Below are 16917 nucleotides of genomic sequence, written 5' to 3' on the forward strand. Positions count from 1 at the left end.
TCTTAAGAAAATCAGATTTTTGCCGTCCATAGGCTGTTTTGCTTTGATGATTCTGGCTCATGTGGCTGAAGGTTTGGACACTACTAGACCAATTCACAATGCAAAGTTTTCAACAGCGTTTCACTGAGAAGTAAGCGTTTTACACAGCTGAATGGTTTCCATGGAGATTAAAGGATTTCTTAAACATCCATCCATTTTCTGTATACCCTTGTCCCTCAGTGGGGTCGGGAGGGTTGCCAGTGCCTATCTCCAACTAACATTCTGGGCGAGAGGGGGGTCACCCTGGACAGGTCACAGTCTGTCACAGATTTCTTAAACATGTTTAAAAGAATTAAGGCAACACTACAGGTACGTTTTTGATGAAGGAATAACATAATACATGATATAAAGTTGATTTTTGCAATAATACTGTCCCTTTACAGTTATGCAACAACACTTTGGATGTTGTTGCTAATTTACTTTGTTAAATATTACAGAACGTCACATTGAAGCTGGAAAAAGTGATTTATTTCACAAAAATACCTGACATTGAAACAGGACAGTTTTGATTTTTTTTTATACCCAGAGTATGTACAGCAAAAAACAAAAAAAAAAAAAACAAACAAACAATAAATATATCTCTCTAGAAAAGCAAGAAGCCAGTTTTTCTTTTTTGCTTAAAGTAAATGTACATAGCTTGAACGCTCAACCCTACAGATGACATGTGAGAAGCAAAACCTGCGACTGGTGTGTTACGTAGCATCTCTAAACATCTGTATCAAGCGGGGGAGGAAAGTCGAGACACGGCGACAGCGAGTCCTGGCTGTGGGTGGAGCTAATCCCCGTGTCAGAGTCCGTGTCTGTGGCGTCCGCCGGCGATGGGCTGGGTTTGAGTTTTACCGTTCGGGTCAGGCTGTCCTGAGGCTCGTGTTTGAGGAGAACGAGGCTGGGCTTCGTTTCCTCCATCCTGTCCATGATTTGTAGGGAGTTAAGCTGGGCAGCTAGCTGCCAACATTCCTGGTCCTTGGCCATCAGTGAACCTTCCATATACATGAGCTGCTTGTCCATTTCTGCAACTTGGTTCTGCAGAGTCACTCCGCTGAAGAGGCTGCGCTTCAGTTCATCCTGTAGCCTCTCAACTTCTGCTTTGTAGAAGGATTCATCGGTTTCAAAAAGGGCCGTAGCAGCGGCCGCCCCTTTCTGCTCGCTATCCTCTTCCGGAACCGGAGGGAGGCCGAGCTTCCTCAACTCGGCATCGATCTCCCGGGACAGCTGGAGGATGAAGTCTTCGTGCTGCTGGACCTGCGTTTCCAGCTGCTCGATGCCGTCGCAGGCGTAAAAGTACTTCTCCAGCTGCTCCTCGCTGTTTGCTGCCAAACTCAAGCCACAAGCCTGGTCCGAGAGACTCTCTGAGTCGTCTCGCGGTCGGTTCTGGAAACACTCGATCTCTGAGTCCACCTCCCTCATGCGCTGGATCTGCTCTCTGATGGTGTGGTCCTGGTTGAGGATGAGCTGCACCATCCGTTCCACCTCCTCGGTGCCGGGGGAATTCCTGTTTTCGTTGTGGAGTTGCTCGAGCTTCCGGAAAGCCTTCCTCACCATGCGCTTTTGCTTGTCTGCCGGCAGAGGCTGGGCTTGCTGAGCCCGACCGAACTCCCATCGCTTCGGCCTGGCTCCCTTGGACTTCGCACCCTTCTTTGCTGTCTGTGGAACGAAATCGCTTGTTTTCACCAAAACGAACTGGATGAAGGGTTTCTCATCGCCCCAAGCATACCAAAGTCTCAGGATTCTTGTGAGAGGCGGCAAGGCCCGTTCGAACCCTCTCCAGCGCTCCACAAGACAGAAGTCTTTGGGCTCCCCGTCCAGAAGCCTTTTGCTCTCAGGAAGAGATTTGTGGTCCTCCAGTAACGCCTGAATCATATCTGTGCACGTTGTATGCTTTGTGACTCCGCAGACGACCTTCTCCTCATTGCAGACGGTAACTTGAATCTCCTTCCCGACCACAGGATCAGTATGTTTCGTCCTGGGTGAGAGAGAGAGAAAAACAATGTTCACAACTGTGGCTTTGGAACGACATGTTTGAATTAAAGTTCTTTGCATCCACTTTCACCTGCTGTAGTTTTTGCTAAGTCCTTTTGTCATGGTAGTTTTGACAGCAGTCTTTGATGTCTAATTCTCTGTGACTTTTATACAAATATCAGAATTCACTGTTAAATTGCATTCATAATGCAAATTGAAGCCCTTTCATAATTGTTTATGTAAGTTTAATTTTCTTGAAATTGTGGTTTTTATAAAATCTCACTCCAGGACCCTGAAATGAGAACTCTGACCGAATGATAGTCTCAAGACATAACAAGTTAACAGCTCAGTTTTTGGACACCAGAGACAATATTCCACAGTAACACGTCCTGGATGACACCATCAGTTGCTAGCGAGTTCTGCTAATCCAGCTCCTTTGTTCCTGCAGCTCCGCTCTAAATCTCTGTGTGGGGGTTTGGTTGGAGTCGGGAATATGATTCTTGGATTATGATTGATGGAATTCACAGCTATTTGTCTATTGTACAGAAGAGTCTATCAACATTCATATAAAAATATATTTTTAAAACAAGATTCTTCTGATTCTTTGACAAAATGTTGAGGTTGCAAGCTAGCATGGAGCACACGTCTCAATGATGATCTGCCATCCCAGACTGGAGTGTCTCTCACTGGCCTCCCCAGGCTGACAGTCCTCTCCTCAGTCTGTTGTCCTGTTCGATGTCCACCCTACCTTTTGCCCAGTAACTCTCTTTCCATTTCCAAAACTTTGTCAATATCCCAATGATGTAAAAAAACAACATAATTTTGCAATTGTGATGTTTGTGTTGAATAAAAAATACAATTTAAATTGCATGTGAATAAGCTTGTTCACACAATGTCAATTGAAACATGCCACGCCATCATCACTTGTGTGATTGGAGTTTTCCAAAATAAGCCATCACATCCTAGCGCCAAAACTTTTCATCAAAATTAAGATTTTTTTTTTCTTTAGATTAGCATGTTTCCATTAAGCAAATTTATTTTTGAAATGTCAAATTGTCAATGGAAACACAGCTACTGACTGCTGAAGCCTCCACTGCTATCCAATGCAGTGGACAGAGGAAAATTCAGTATAAACATAACTCTAGTTTTCCCCAAAGTTCTTAAGCATTATTTTGTGTTCTTGTTGCAAACTGGATGCATCGTTACATAAACAGTTTATAGAACAAGGCGACATTTGACAGCAAGACCATATTTCATAACATGACAACCATTTCCTAAATAAAAATGCTTGAGAGAGCCTCTTAAATAAGTAGTTACAACAATATAGCCTTGAATTAAATTTAAATATAACACCATTCCACCTCTTTTCATGACTCAATGCTACATTGATGCTTTTCCATTAGGCCAGTGAGCATAAAACTGGATTCAGTCATTTTGTGCTCCCCTGCTTGATTCTATTAGGCTGTTACTCATCATCTTACTCATCAGAGACGATCATTTGGTTCTGAGCTATTTAACCCCAAGGCCCTCATTAGGGTTTTGTCTGCATCATAAAACTTGTTCAAAAATTGACCAATGATGGGCTGATGATGTCCATCTTTTACCAGCCTAATGGAGCACCGGTAATATGCCGGCCCTAATATCCACTCATTAAAGGACACGCTGACAGCCACAGTAGATAACGTAGCCAAACATTTCAATCTGATTTGAAGATAAAGAGGGACCCATAATGTTACCGGTTTGTTCTGAAGATGACAGGTTTGGATTTTTTCTTTTTTTTTCTTTTGAAGATAATGTGATTTATTGGAAGTCGGTTACTGTCTGCCAAGTTCCTGTTTCTCTGGGTTACATTTTGAGCAAATGCCTCTGAAAACAAAACCAAAATGACTCATAATTTTCCTACAGCTACAGTCCCAACCTAACCACACAAAGATCATTTGCATAATGTCACTGAAAGACAAAAACATGAACTCTACCTCTGGCCCTGAACCTACGGCTAATTTTGTGGTTTGAAGAAATATTGTTATACTTTGGCAACCTGGATGATGTGAATTCGAGAACCTGTTAGCATCTGTAAATCAAATTAATGTGCTGTCTAATGTTAAGTTTCTCTTGGAAAAGGTTCACACACTTTGTTTCAACTAGTAAAACTGAATGACATCAACTTATCACCTGCTGGGTTTGGTGTTTACTTTTAGATATTTTGCCCTCTGACCGCATTTGTTTTGCTTATAAAATGAAAAAGGGTCAAGGAAACTGAAGACGGTTTAGCTTGACTATCAAATGATAGGTACCTTTTCATTGCAAACACTAAATACTATATATTGGAATATTACATAAATTACAAGGTCTTGTAAGTATTTTCAAACCTCTTGACCTTTTTTTATTTTGTGTCTTTACTAGCACAAATATGGAGAGTGAAAAGTGCCTGATTACAATAAATAAATAACTTGGGAAATAATTACTTAACTGTCATTAATTTATTAAAAATAAATTATGCAGTAAATACAGAAATAACTGATTATTATTGTGCACATTGTGAATTAATTTAAGAAGTCCACTTCACCCATCCCACCCGCATTTTAAGAATGATTTCTTTAACTGTAATTTGGCACTCACCACTTTCGATACGCAAACCTCAGTTGATTTTAGATCTGAGCAGTGAGAAACACATTTGTATTCACCCCCAGTGTCGACACCTTATAGAATCTGCTTTCGCTGAAAGTACACTGCTAGTTTGTGGGGAATATCTCCTGACTTTTGCAGATCACAAAATTCCTTCCATAAAGACCTGATGTGAAAACAGAAGCAAAAATCCTATGAACAACAAAACAAATGTAACTGGAAATGGAAGTAGAAGAAAAAAAATTAGCAAATAGCAAAAACAACAGGAAGTATAAAACGCTGCCAAGTCACTCCACAAAATGGAAGTCCTCCAGACCACTAGGGGCTGTCTAGAGTAGAGTAGTAATGTAATATTTACATTCCTGCTGTTCTATAATACTGCGAAAGAGTTTCCCAAATATAATAAGTGTAGAGCGATTTTCTTTCTTCTGGACATCCCGTATGAATCATGACAGGTCTGATCCCATGTGATTTGGTGATCGACTCCCCCTAGTGGTCTGGAGCACTTCCGTTTCACAGAACAAGTTTGCAGTGTTTTATACCTGCTGTTACTTTTGCGGTTTGCGTCATTTTCCCTTTTGCTTCTTTTTTCTGTGATTGTTTGCTGATTGTTTGCTGATGCATTTGCTTTTCGTGTTTTGGAGTTTCCATCAGTCATGTGTTTGCACCACATTTTGAAGTTTGTTGTCTGTTTGCACCTGTTGGCTGGCGTAGTCATGAATAATCTTATTCTAGATAGTATCTGCTTCATCTCAACTTTTGCCACCCACTGAACAGCAGGAGAAAATAAAGATGATACAGATATCCATTGCGTAATATCTCAACAGAGATAAAATAGTCCTTTCAGAATGGAACCTACATGTTATCTCCCATTTAGCAGATTTTAAACTTGATACCACAGTGTTTTGGTTGCAGCACAATGTGAAAACATAACCAGAGTGCTGTGTAAACTCCAACTGAATCAAGTCTCTGGAATGTGGCACATTGCACATTAAAGCCCAGTTAATGGTTACACAAACCTTCGCAGGAAATCGGGGAGAAGAAAATACCTGAGGGAACACAAACCCGACCCGCCTCTGGCATTTCTACACATCCCGCATGACAAATGCACCCACTGTTTGTATTCCCCACTAATGCTACCGCTGCAAAATGAAGGAAGCAGCGGGTAAAAGCAAACAGCCACACCTAATCTAACACAGCAGGTCTGCCATTAGTCATATATGCGACAGAGTATTAGGGCTATGGTGGAAAACAAAGGAGTCCATTTAAAAAAAAAATAAAATTTTGAGATTATTCTCAGGAATTTTCTAGAACAAACAAACCCTTTTAGAGATCAGAAATGTTATTGTTTTTCTAGAAAATTTCTGAGATTACGCTGAAAATTTCAGATTTTTTGTAGCAAATTTTTGACGCTTCAAACCGAGAAATTTTCAAGTTTTTTTTCTAAAAAATTTAGGAGATTAATCTCAAATTTCTCAAATTTTCTTTTTGTTATTTTAGTGGAAATTCACTCTTTTTTTTTTATTTTTTTTTTTTACAATGGCCTTAATAGACCATCACGCATATGTTTGTGCTTCTTGAAGTACAAAATATAAGTTTAAAATTCAAAAAAGAAAATCATGAAGGAATTAGCCATTTTTTCATAAGGATATGGAAGTGAAGTAAACGAACAAAGCAGCTCTACCACACTTTTATAAATAAACCAAGGCGTAAATATATGACAGACATGTTGCTCTGGTCAGTCATTAACAGTGAAATAAATACGCTGTACAGACAATCGTGTATTTTGGAGTGGGTGAGCCAAGGCCTCAGCTGTACAGGAAGAGGGGACAGCAGAGCAGGGAAACACCTGTGTTTGTCCTGAGCCACAATCACCAACTCCCAGGCAACTTCCTGCCGCTGGAGATTGACCAGAGAGGGAGGAAAGGGAAGAATGGGTTTCATATCGGTCACCGCCAACATGTTTTCAACTCAGCTCCAACTTGGGAGTTGGAGCTTGGCAGTTCTCTGGATGGAACGCAGCATTTCAGAGACCAATATGTTGCTTTTTGATACATTTCTGTTTAACATGGTCTGACTAGCTTTCGTCTCCATTGGTGAACTTTTTAATGCTGAGTGACACATTGCTTGGTTTGATATGTGACCTTCCCTTTTTTAATGTGTAGAAGACTACAACTAACACACTTCATTAAAACTTACATAATGTGAGCTAGCCAGCTACCAGCTTTTCGATGCACCTGGATTTCGAGAAGCATCAGTTTAAAAACTGCTTAAATGTTGTTTTTTTAAATCATTTTGTCAAACTAATGCCATAACCTTATTGGAACTGAAACAGTTAGAGATTATATCAGTACAACATGAAGAGTTTGTTTCTCCTGTTTCTGTTTTCGGCATATTTAGTGTAAAAGTATTTATTTGTTTAACTCTATGTACTCTGAGTGCTTTAAGGTTGCTTCAACTTGTTTTTTTTTTTGTTTCATCTGTTGCCTTTATCTTGCTGCTTTCTTCAAGTTTGGCTCAGTTAGCTACAAGTTTTATTTTGCTGTTCGCTTCCTGATGACTGTAGCTTCATCTCACTGATGAGGCTAACAGTCAGATGAGTGCTAGCTTCATCAGTTATCTGACTGTCAGATTCAGTCAGATGACTAATGCTGAAGTCCTTTTATTTTCAGCTAGCCGTCACCTATATCTAGCTGCTAGCTTCACGTTTGGTTCAGCCAGATTTTAGCTTCCTGTCTGAATCATTAAAAGTAAAGCAGTGTTTCATAACTTGTGGACTTAGGACGTCTTGTGATCATATACGTAAAAAAACTTGGCCTTTTTACATAACCCAGGTTAAATTCCACTTCCAATACTTGTTGTGGCTGTCCTGTAGACTTTTATGCTAGTAGCGTGACAAGGTGAGAGAAGTTCATTTAAATGCAATCTGTGGTTTAAAAATCACAACTTATTTTAAAGTGACTCATTTAAAATAAGCTGCATTGGCTTCTACATTACCTTAGGATCAACTTAAAGTAAGAAGTAAAATGAATTGTTCTCATGCAACATTTTGGTTTGGATTTCTGAACTGAAATTCCCCACATTCCAAACAAGGATTAGTTTAACAGACTAGTTAAATTATACCAATAACAAAGTTACTCTTTAAAGGGATTTAATAGGTTATTTCTATTACATATTCACTTTTTCCTGCATAAACAGCCAGGGGCTTATCACTGAGATGTGTGGTTCATATAATTAACCTAAGCCCCTACCCCCTAACACACATCATGCTTCACTTCAACCAAACTAAGATCTAGATTTGTAGGAAGACCAGAGTTCGATTACGCATTCACACATCCCCAAATGAACCAGACTTTCTAAGCAGGCGAACTAGAGTTTGATTAAAGTGGACTAAACTCAAGTGGCGTGAATGCACCGTAAGACTTCAAAGATGCATCACAGTGAAATGACGAATGTCATTCTTGAAGAAAATGTTGCATGAGAACAAACATTTTGATGAGACTGTACTCAGCTGTCAGGAATGCCGTAATACACACAACCAGCGCATGCATCACTGGGCTGATTGCATCACAAATGAAACTATGATAAGGGCTGACACTTTTTGTGCCACTTCGGATGCTGATCTGGATTCAGAAAATGAGGGCGCCTTCATAGGTCAAACACCTTTGCTTGGCAAAAGATAACTATGTCAGGGATGTTGATACAAACTCGAAGCAAATGCGTGGCATGCGGAACTAGAGAGCAGGATGCGAGACGCTTCACCTTCGTGTCCCTGTCCATCTACAGCTCCTCACAGTGAGGACAGATGGCGAGTAGCTAATGGCACAGGACTGGTTGGAGCTCAAGGGTTCACACTTGAGTGCATTCAAGAAACCCGAGCAGACCGGCCTGACCGCAGGTTGAACTTGGAAGCTCTGACGCACCGGTAGACATCAGACATGTGGGAGGAAACCTCTTCTTAATTATAGGAATTCAGGATGTGGGGTTCAGTGTGGAAGGATAGCCTTGCAGCCAGACTGCGGTGGCATGGTCCTGTCAGTCGTAACACTCGTAATAACAACTCTAATTCCCTGTTGTGTCAGCAATTTGCCAGATGCAAGTTGGCACAGAGGACTGCATGCAGGTGGTTTTAACAGGCCACAGCAAATGACAGAACTCACAACCTTCCACTGTCTCTGCACGTCAACTAAGGTTAGAAAATGTGAGATAATGCCACAGTGGCAAAGACTCTCCTGGGTGATTAGTGCATTATAAAGTGCATGAAATATTATCAAACTTACACTTGATAAAAGCTATATTGGATGACATTTTTATAAAAGTTGAACATTATTCGGTTGGTATGACAAGCTGCGTTCACCAGACCCTCTCTGACCCGATGGATATTTCTAATAGAGTTCTGTACGGTGCATCTGTCTCTTCCCATCTTATATTTCTCACTGGTTCTTTCAGTCTCACCTGATTACATCTTATCAACTTCCCTACACTTTATGGACTGGACTTTGGACCTTGGACTATGTTTTTGTTGCTGTTTATTGCATAAACTCTGACTCTGGACTTGCCCTCTTCTGGGTCCTCCAGTCAGCACACCAGCCATGTTTCCATCAAGGTTTTTTATGCACATTTTGTAGTATTACAGAAAAAAAAATTGCAAAAAGGTTTTTAAGCTCACTTGAGGAGTGTTTTAGAAGATGAAAACACAATTGCTGAATAAGTTCTGATGTAGCAAACTTTCCCATCCGCTGGCAGGCCTATGCATGGTGGAGGTGTGATTTCAAAGTCCACACCTCCAGCATGGAGGGGAGGACTGTCAGCCTGGAGCGGCCCACGAGAGGCACTCCAGGCTGGGGAGAGGAGTGGTGGAACCAGGGGTCGTGATAACGGAATATTTTCCGTCTCTGGCTGGTTTTTAAAGGGTGTTGGGAAAATCTGAAGGTGATCTGACAACTTGGTAACTAAATTTATCTAATGTAGACAAAATCATATGTAAAAAAAAATTAAAAATCCATGAATGATCAGATGTTCCTGAAACACTTGAAAACTGAATGGGTAGAATAGCACTTTGCACCAATCCAATAGCTGAAGGACCTAAATGACAGATTAAAAACTATACATGTCTCTGTTGTGGAGTTTATATGTCAACTTATCCAAAAAATTAGAAGCAAAAAGAGCTTTAGAATTAAAAATGTTTATTTTGTCGATATACCGTTTTCAATTAAAATGTGATGAAGTTCTTTTGACTTTTCAGGCAGCATTTTTCTTAGCTATTTTGCTGATTTGTGTATAGAAGAACAAAAACTGAACATCTATTTACCTTAAATCTACATCTTCACAGCCTTTCAGGCCGTCTTTATCTCCAGTGACAGTCAAACATATAGATTAACATGAAAAGTCAGCAGTAATGTATGTTTTAGTTCAAACAGCTCATTATGGTGCTGGACGGAAAGCTGAAAGATCAATAAAGATATTGAATTCCCTTCTGAGCTGGAGGTGAATGTTTGTTACAAATGTCAATGTGTAATAGGAGCCATTTTGCTCAAACCTACAAATGTCAATGTCATTACATCAGAGAAGAAGTCGGAGGAAACAGAAGGTTTTTAAACCATCATTCTAGATAGAATTTCTGGATTTAATTAAATAATTAAAGTTATGCTGTTGGTGTTTAAATATTTGGACCATTAGGTTAAACTTTGTCATCCAAACTACCTTAAAAAACTCTACTTCAGTAAAATGTGTTTACTTGTAGAATTTTGTCAGATCAGTTGAATGAGTTTTGAACATCTGACGATGCTAAAGTAACAGTATGAAAATTGATCTTCAGTGAATGTTAATACACACCCAAACCAAAACTCTCTCATTGGCCTTTCCCGGACCAATCAAATTAGCATTAGCCATCTTTTCTTAATCCAGTTACGCGAAAAGTTTATTACAAGAACATTTGATGAAGTTCCACCCAAAACAAATATGGATACCATTAAAGAAATAGATCAAGTCAAAGGTTTACATCCGACCAAGAACCAAGCTTCTCCTTGGTACTTGGTTTTAAATTTTAAATAAATAAATTTTATTTATTTAACATTTTCTTAATTCAACATTTGATTATCGTGCAACTTACAACCTTAAATAAAGTCATAAAAAACATTTAACTACAATCTGAGGTGGTTTCAAAAGTTAGATGCTAACATTTTTTGAACATTAAAGCAAATATTAATTCAAGTGTTTATATACAACTGCTTATACAATAAATGTTTGGGGAGTGAGAGAAAGTAGAAAAAAAAATCACAAAACTATCAAACCAAGTTTTGCTTTTTTAAACTTTACTGGACTTGTTTTATAATGACTCCTCTATGGAGCTAAATTGGGGGCATACAGTTTGTTCAAAAGAAAAGAAAAAGACCTTGAATCTGAAAAGTACTTGTGAATGTTCATTTCAGTTCCACTTTTTTTTTTTTCAGTTTCAAAACTTTCCCCCCAGTTTTAAAATAATTTGTCACTTTAAAATATTTATTTTTTTCCCATATCTAATTATCTTTCCTAAAAAGAGGAAAAACCAAAACGTCATGAATACAGTAAATGTCTACAATTATATGGCATGCCAAGGATGAGATTATATAAACGTCTGCCCAGTTTTCTTTTAACTTGTGTTGATGTTTTCTATGAATATTAAAGGAAAACAAAGAAACAGAGACAAAAAAAAGAAAAGCAGGACAGGAACAACCAACTTCTGGACAGAAGGGGCTTCCTGTCGTTCTTATCTGAGTGAGGATGAGGGATGGAGGAGGAAATAACATCGTGTCTCTATCTGGATGTGTCCATCTCTGAGATGACTCCCACTGTGATAGGCATCTCTGTGCAGAGACACAACACACACCCTCTCCTCTGTGAGTCCCGCTACCCCCGTTCACCCAAGCTGATTTGCTCCCCTCCTCATCTCTGAATCACCAAACTAGGTTTTGCTTGGATGAAAGATAAATTGCTTCCCCTGATTCACCGGGTGCAAATAGCGTCTTTTTATTTGTTAGCCTCTGTGAGCTGATTTGTAAATATTGAGCTGTTTTGGCAGCTGATTGGCCTTGGGTATGGCAGTGTGCTGAACAGCACCACCAGCTGCTTTTAGCCACATTTCTCACTGGTTGGCAAGATCTAATGCAGAACTTTGGGTCTATGTTTAATATCTTAGCAAACCAGCCTCATTGGAAAACATATTCTAATTTACTGAATATGACTGGAAATGTTAATATAAGATGAAGATTATTCATGGTGCTAACATTACAATAAACAGGACGTAGAGGAGTTTGATGTTACTTGCTACGTATTAAACACTTTGCATTGGTACAAATCGGCTGCATGCTGTGTGGCCAACTGTTTGAGGATATTCTTTTTTATTAACGTTCTGAACATGTTGCAACGGGCCCTAATTTAGTCTTTTTTAGGGGGTAAAATGTAACCATATTTTAGAGCTCTTCTGCCACAACGCCATTTTTAATATTTTCTAAAGCCAATCGCAGAGCGTAAACAAATGTCTGGAACCGATAACCATGATCAGTTCCAGACATTAAGCTACTTAAACAAGTAGCTTAACAATTCAAAGGAAATCAACTACTGAGAACTGACTGATTGCAGACATTAAGTTGTTTTGTTTTTCTGTTGGATGGCAACCGCTTCAGAATACGCTCTCTGCGAAACGCCAAAGACTCTCCTGTCAGCTACAGAGAGGCTGAGAGAATCTAAGCCAACGCATTTCATCCTCTGACAGGTTTTAATGTTTCACAGCTCGGCTCAGCATCTCGGTGCGAGTTTGAGCCGGTCTGTGTAATCAAACGTCTGACATATCTGCAGATCTACACGCTTCACATAATTATAGGTGCTACAATTGTAATTACCAAGCAAAGCACACACACTCGCACACCGAGCGGTAGACACACCAACGTAAGACGGCGACCAGAGACGACTTTAGTCTGACTGTCTGAAGTTATCAAAGGCTGTGGAGAGCTTGAAGAGATATAAAAACAAATCCAGTCTAGTGATGGTGCCACTGTCAAAGCGTTTAGCGGCAATTAAACATAATAGCCCGCTTTATATCTTTGTTGACTTTGGTGGTGATTGAAGTTTCTGATAAGTAGAGCTAATGAAAATTCACTCCCCCTCTCTTAGAATCTGTCTTGCCAAAACAGATTCTAGAAGAGTTTGAATGATGACCCACAAACAAAATAAACTGCTGTATCTTTTTCTTTAGCCTAAACGCCGAGGTTTGCACTTTTGGGACGTTGGGTTAAAAAGAGACTTGAAAAGGCCTCACTTGAATTGGAATCAGAATCAGCATTATTTGGCAAGTTTGTGCACCTGTGGAGGTTGGTTTTTGAAAATAGCACCAACCTCAAACAGTTTGTGTCCAGGGTGTGTGGAGTCTGCAGATATTTCAAATTCAAAAGTACTTTAATCCCAAAGGCAAATTAAATACTAATAATATTTTGTGGATGAGCCAAACCACAGTCATGGGTAAAAAAAGGTCAGCCAAAATTAACCTGACATTCACAGATTAACATACAATAGACGATGAAATATGCTGTATAATAACGTCATTGTTATAGATAGTGTTAGCAACTTTAGTTTACACTACAGAACGAGTGTGTTCACTTAAGCTAGCATTAGCCTATAACCTGCTAAGTAGTTAGCACTTAGAAGTGTTAGCTATAATCAATTTTTCCACTTTACGGGGACAAAGGCAGTAAGAAAATATGTAATATACTGGTCTATATTATTTTTGAAATGTTGCTTTCTAAATTGTTTGTCAATAAAAGTCTTATTACACATATTGGCGTCTATAGCGTTAGCTCTTCAATTAGCATTCAACTAATAAGAAAAAAATGCTTAGTTTTAACACAAATACAAAAAATACTGATAATAGCAAACCATAATGTATAGAATAACATGTTTGTAACTGGCCTGAACCTTTGTTTGCTGGTCAATTTACTCTCTCTCTCTCTTTTAAGTTTAAGCTAGCATAATGGCTTCAGACTAAAATGTTTTCTGACTTTAATCACGTTTTGTCTCATTTTTAATAAATACTCAGAAAAAAATCAAGTAAGCAAAATTTATATTGATTAATCCAACTACTACATCAGTATTATTAGCTCAGATTGCTAAGCGAGTCTGATGTTAGAGGTTCTACTGTGGCTAAGCTAACTACTGCTAAGTACTACTGGATACAAACTTGAATTCTTGCTCCAAGACAGAAACTTTTCTCAAAAAAGACTCAACACATCAGCCTCACAGTTCTCTGCGCAACACTGTAAAAACGAAGAACAGCTGACCGAACCAACGTCTTCTGTTAAGTTCCAAATCAGCATTTTTCCAAGAAAATTACGAAATGTCAGAATTTAACCATTGCTGAACATTAAAATGCAGAGCAAGAAAAACTGATGTTACTCTCTCATCTGACCATACAGAACGCAGACTATACCACTCTGAGTAAAACTTATATTTGCAACTTCAAGACACACGACTGGCCCTCCGCCAGAAGAGAGATGGATCAAAAGCTTAAGACGGGTGTTTTCCAAACTGCTACAGAAAACTGAAAAAAAGAGAATGTTTCACACTGCAGAAGCTGAAACATATTTGCTATACACCGTTTTGACAGAAAAGGTTGCTGTAATTACAGAGCGGGAGAAGGTCAAAGGTAAGATGAACTATAATTTCTGAGGAATGAGAGCCACCGATAAAGTTCACGCGTTAATGCTGTGGTGACAACAAAATTAGCAAAACTAAACCATCCCTCATCCCAACCTCTCTCCAAATGTGTCAGAACTCCTGCTTTTCTCCTGTTATTTCCAATAAAAATACTACACACACACCTCAGGATTTACAGTCAAATCTGCGGGTTGGAGTCAACATTACAGTCTAATCCTCAGAGGTTTATAATGTGTCATAAACGGGATTAAATACATCTGTCTAACTCTGTTATATTGCTTCCTAAGGTACACATGAACAGCAGCTTAACCCGCTTTGTTCCTGAAGCTGCACAAATCCGACGCGCACCGCGCGCTGCGTAATCCGGCTCCGCGCACAGGAGTGCCGTCTCTCTGCACAGAGGAACACGCACTTGGTCGGTTTCAAGTAACCCTCCGACCGTCTCATCAAGTTACCTGTTCTTCAGTCGAGCTTTCAGGAAGTTCTTCCCAAACGGAGCCATGACTCTGGAACGCGAGAGGACAGACGGAGAGACGGCCATCCAAGACAGTCCCGGCGATCCGAAAACGCGCTACAGTCCCAGCAGCATGGCAGGACGCTCACTGACTACGCTGTGCTGGAATGTTTCAGATGGGGAGAAAGAAAAAAAAAGTTTGCAGGAGCGTCCCGACTCCAACTCTGTCCGCCCCCATCCGAGGGGAGGTGTTTCCTGAGAAACTCTGGTCTAACTCTGCCCCCTTCCACCTGTGAGAGCTGCCGCAGGTGGAGACGCTAAACCAGATATGCCACTCTTATACTCCAGTAGGAAAACAATTTTTTTTGTTGTTTGTTTCTTTGACATTATTTTTATTGAACATTTTTAAGCTAAACCAGTCCAGCTTGTAAAGAACTTGCCGAGACACGGGATAGGACACATACGGTGTCACACGAACAACACACGAACAAACTGCTTCTCTTCCGTCTCCGTGTCCATTACATTTGAAATAATAAACCCAAAGAAATTTCTGATATATATATGTGTGTGTGTGTGTGTGTGTGTGTGTGTGTGTGTGTGTGAGGCATCAACTTAATTATAATCGGATTTACAAATCTAGACCCCTGCATGTTATTGTTTACATAAGGAAATTTTCGCGCATGCGTACAATGCTGGAGGGCAAGAAGACTATTCTATAGGTCTTGCCCTCCTTGCCCTCTTCCGCACCGCAGAATAATTCCGTTATCTCAATCAAACATAGACATGTAGATATTATTAATTTCGTGCAGTGCTTCACAGCAAAGAGAGAAACCGTTGAAGTACAACTCAAAACCATGTATTTCTCGCTCTCTGTATCAGCGCAGATAGTTTATGGCTAGTTCGCTGTTACTGTCTCTTACTCTGCAGTTGTGGAGTCACAATGTCTGGGTTCATGAGCGCCCCCAGCGATGAGTCACGAGAACTGCCTGCCTCACCTCGAATCTGTTTTCTGCCGTTTATGATCGCTCCTCAGCACACGAAACATGTCACACACACAGAGTTGGTGACAATAAAAACACAGTACATTAAATACATAAGTTAAATTATGGAAAATCAGTTCATATATTAAATGTTTTTAACCATTTTATTGGCGACGTACAGACAGGAGGAGCATGCTTTCATGGAATGGCAACCGGTGCAGTTAGCGAGAGGTTGCGCAATCCCAGGTGAGGCTCAGCTCACTGCTTCCTCACCAAGCATTTGAATGGGAAAATGCGAAAATTCAGCGATTTTGAATATAATAAATATTATTTACGTCATTGAATATATATATTAAGTGGAGCAGTAAGTCTGTTGAGTCTCTGGCTAATTGTGCAAACTGTCCATCCATCCATTTCACCCTTGTCCCTCAGTGGGGTCGGGAGGGGTGCTGGTGCCTATCTCCAGCTAACGTTCCAGTCGAGAGGCGGGATCACCCTGGACAGGTCGCCAGTCTGTCGCAGGGCAACACAGAGACAAACCATGCAGACACACACTCACACCTGGGGGCAATTTGGAGAGGCCAATTAACCTGACAGTCATGTTTTTGGACTGCTGGAGGAAACCAGAGTACCTGGAGAAAACCCACACATGCACAGGGAGAACATGCAAACTCCATGCAGAAAGACTGGGGCTGGGAATTGAACCCAGAACCTTCTTGCTGCAAGGAAACAGCTCTACCAACTGCACCACTGTGCAGCCATTGTGCAAACTGTACTTAAGAAAATACATCCATTTAATAGAAACATGCTAATTTTGAAAAAACTTACAAGTTTTTTTTTTAACCAAAATGATCCCACTAGGATGAAGTGGTTTTTAACTGCATCGAAATTAGTGGATTTCACAAAACTGGAGTCACAGGAACAACCGGATGTTACTACTGGCAAAAAAGACGAAGAAGACGACAGGAAGCGGTAATGTAATTTTTAATGATTTATAGCGTGAACAAACTTATTCACCTCCTGACTACCAGTAGTTCATTTTTGTCCTCTGTAGAGGACATTTCTAAACTTGAATATCTCCCACCCTCTGCTTTCTACTGAATTAATTCCTTTTGGTATCTGGACAGGATATTTAGGGCTTTTCAATGATACCACATATGAAGGGGTGGGACT

At 40.0% G+C, this 16917-nt stretch overlaps 1 protein-coding gene across 1 annotated transcript; it reads right to left on the reverse strand.

Annotated features, from left to right (window-relative positions):
- Positions 1 to 485: 485 nt before the first annotated feature.
- On the reverse strand, positions 486 to 14958 carry rassf9 (Ras association domain family member 9). The gene is made up of 2 exons (XM_015008629.2): positions 14766 to 14958; positions 486 to 2002 (listed from the first exon to the last, which is right to left on the reverse strand). The coding sequence occupies exons 1-2, from the start codon at positions 14849 to 14851 to the stop codon at positions 745 to 747; spliced, it is 1344 nt and encodes a 447-aa protein (XP_014864115.1). The 5' UTR covers positions 14852 to 14958; the 3' UTR covers positions 486 to 744.
- Between the last annotated feature and the right edge of the window lie 1959 nt (positions 14959 to 16917).

This window comes from Poecilia mexicana, unplaced genomic scaffold, assembly GCF_051168715.1.
Source record: "Poecilia mexicana isolate PSO_F unplaced genomic scaffold, ASM5116871v1 scaffold_6, whole genome shotgun sequence".
NCBI lineage: Eukaryota > Metazoa > Chordata > Actinopteri > Cyprinodontiformes > Poeciliidae > Poecilia > Poecilia mexicana.

Bases quoted from the DNA above. Each gene is read 5' to 3' on its own strand.
- rassf9 (XM_015008629.2), bottom strand. From the start codon at position 14,851: ATGGCCGTCTCTCCGTCTGTCCTCTCGCGTTCCAGAGTCATGGCTCCG. The intron at 2,003-14,765 runs GTAACTTGATGA...TCTCTCACCCAG, and splicing joins AAAGCTCGACTGAAGAACAG to GACGAAACATACTGATCCTG.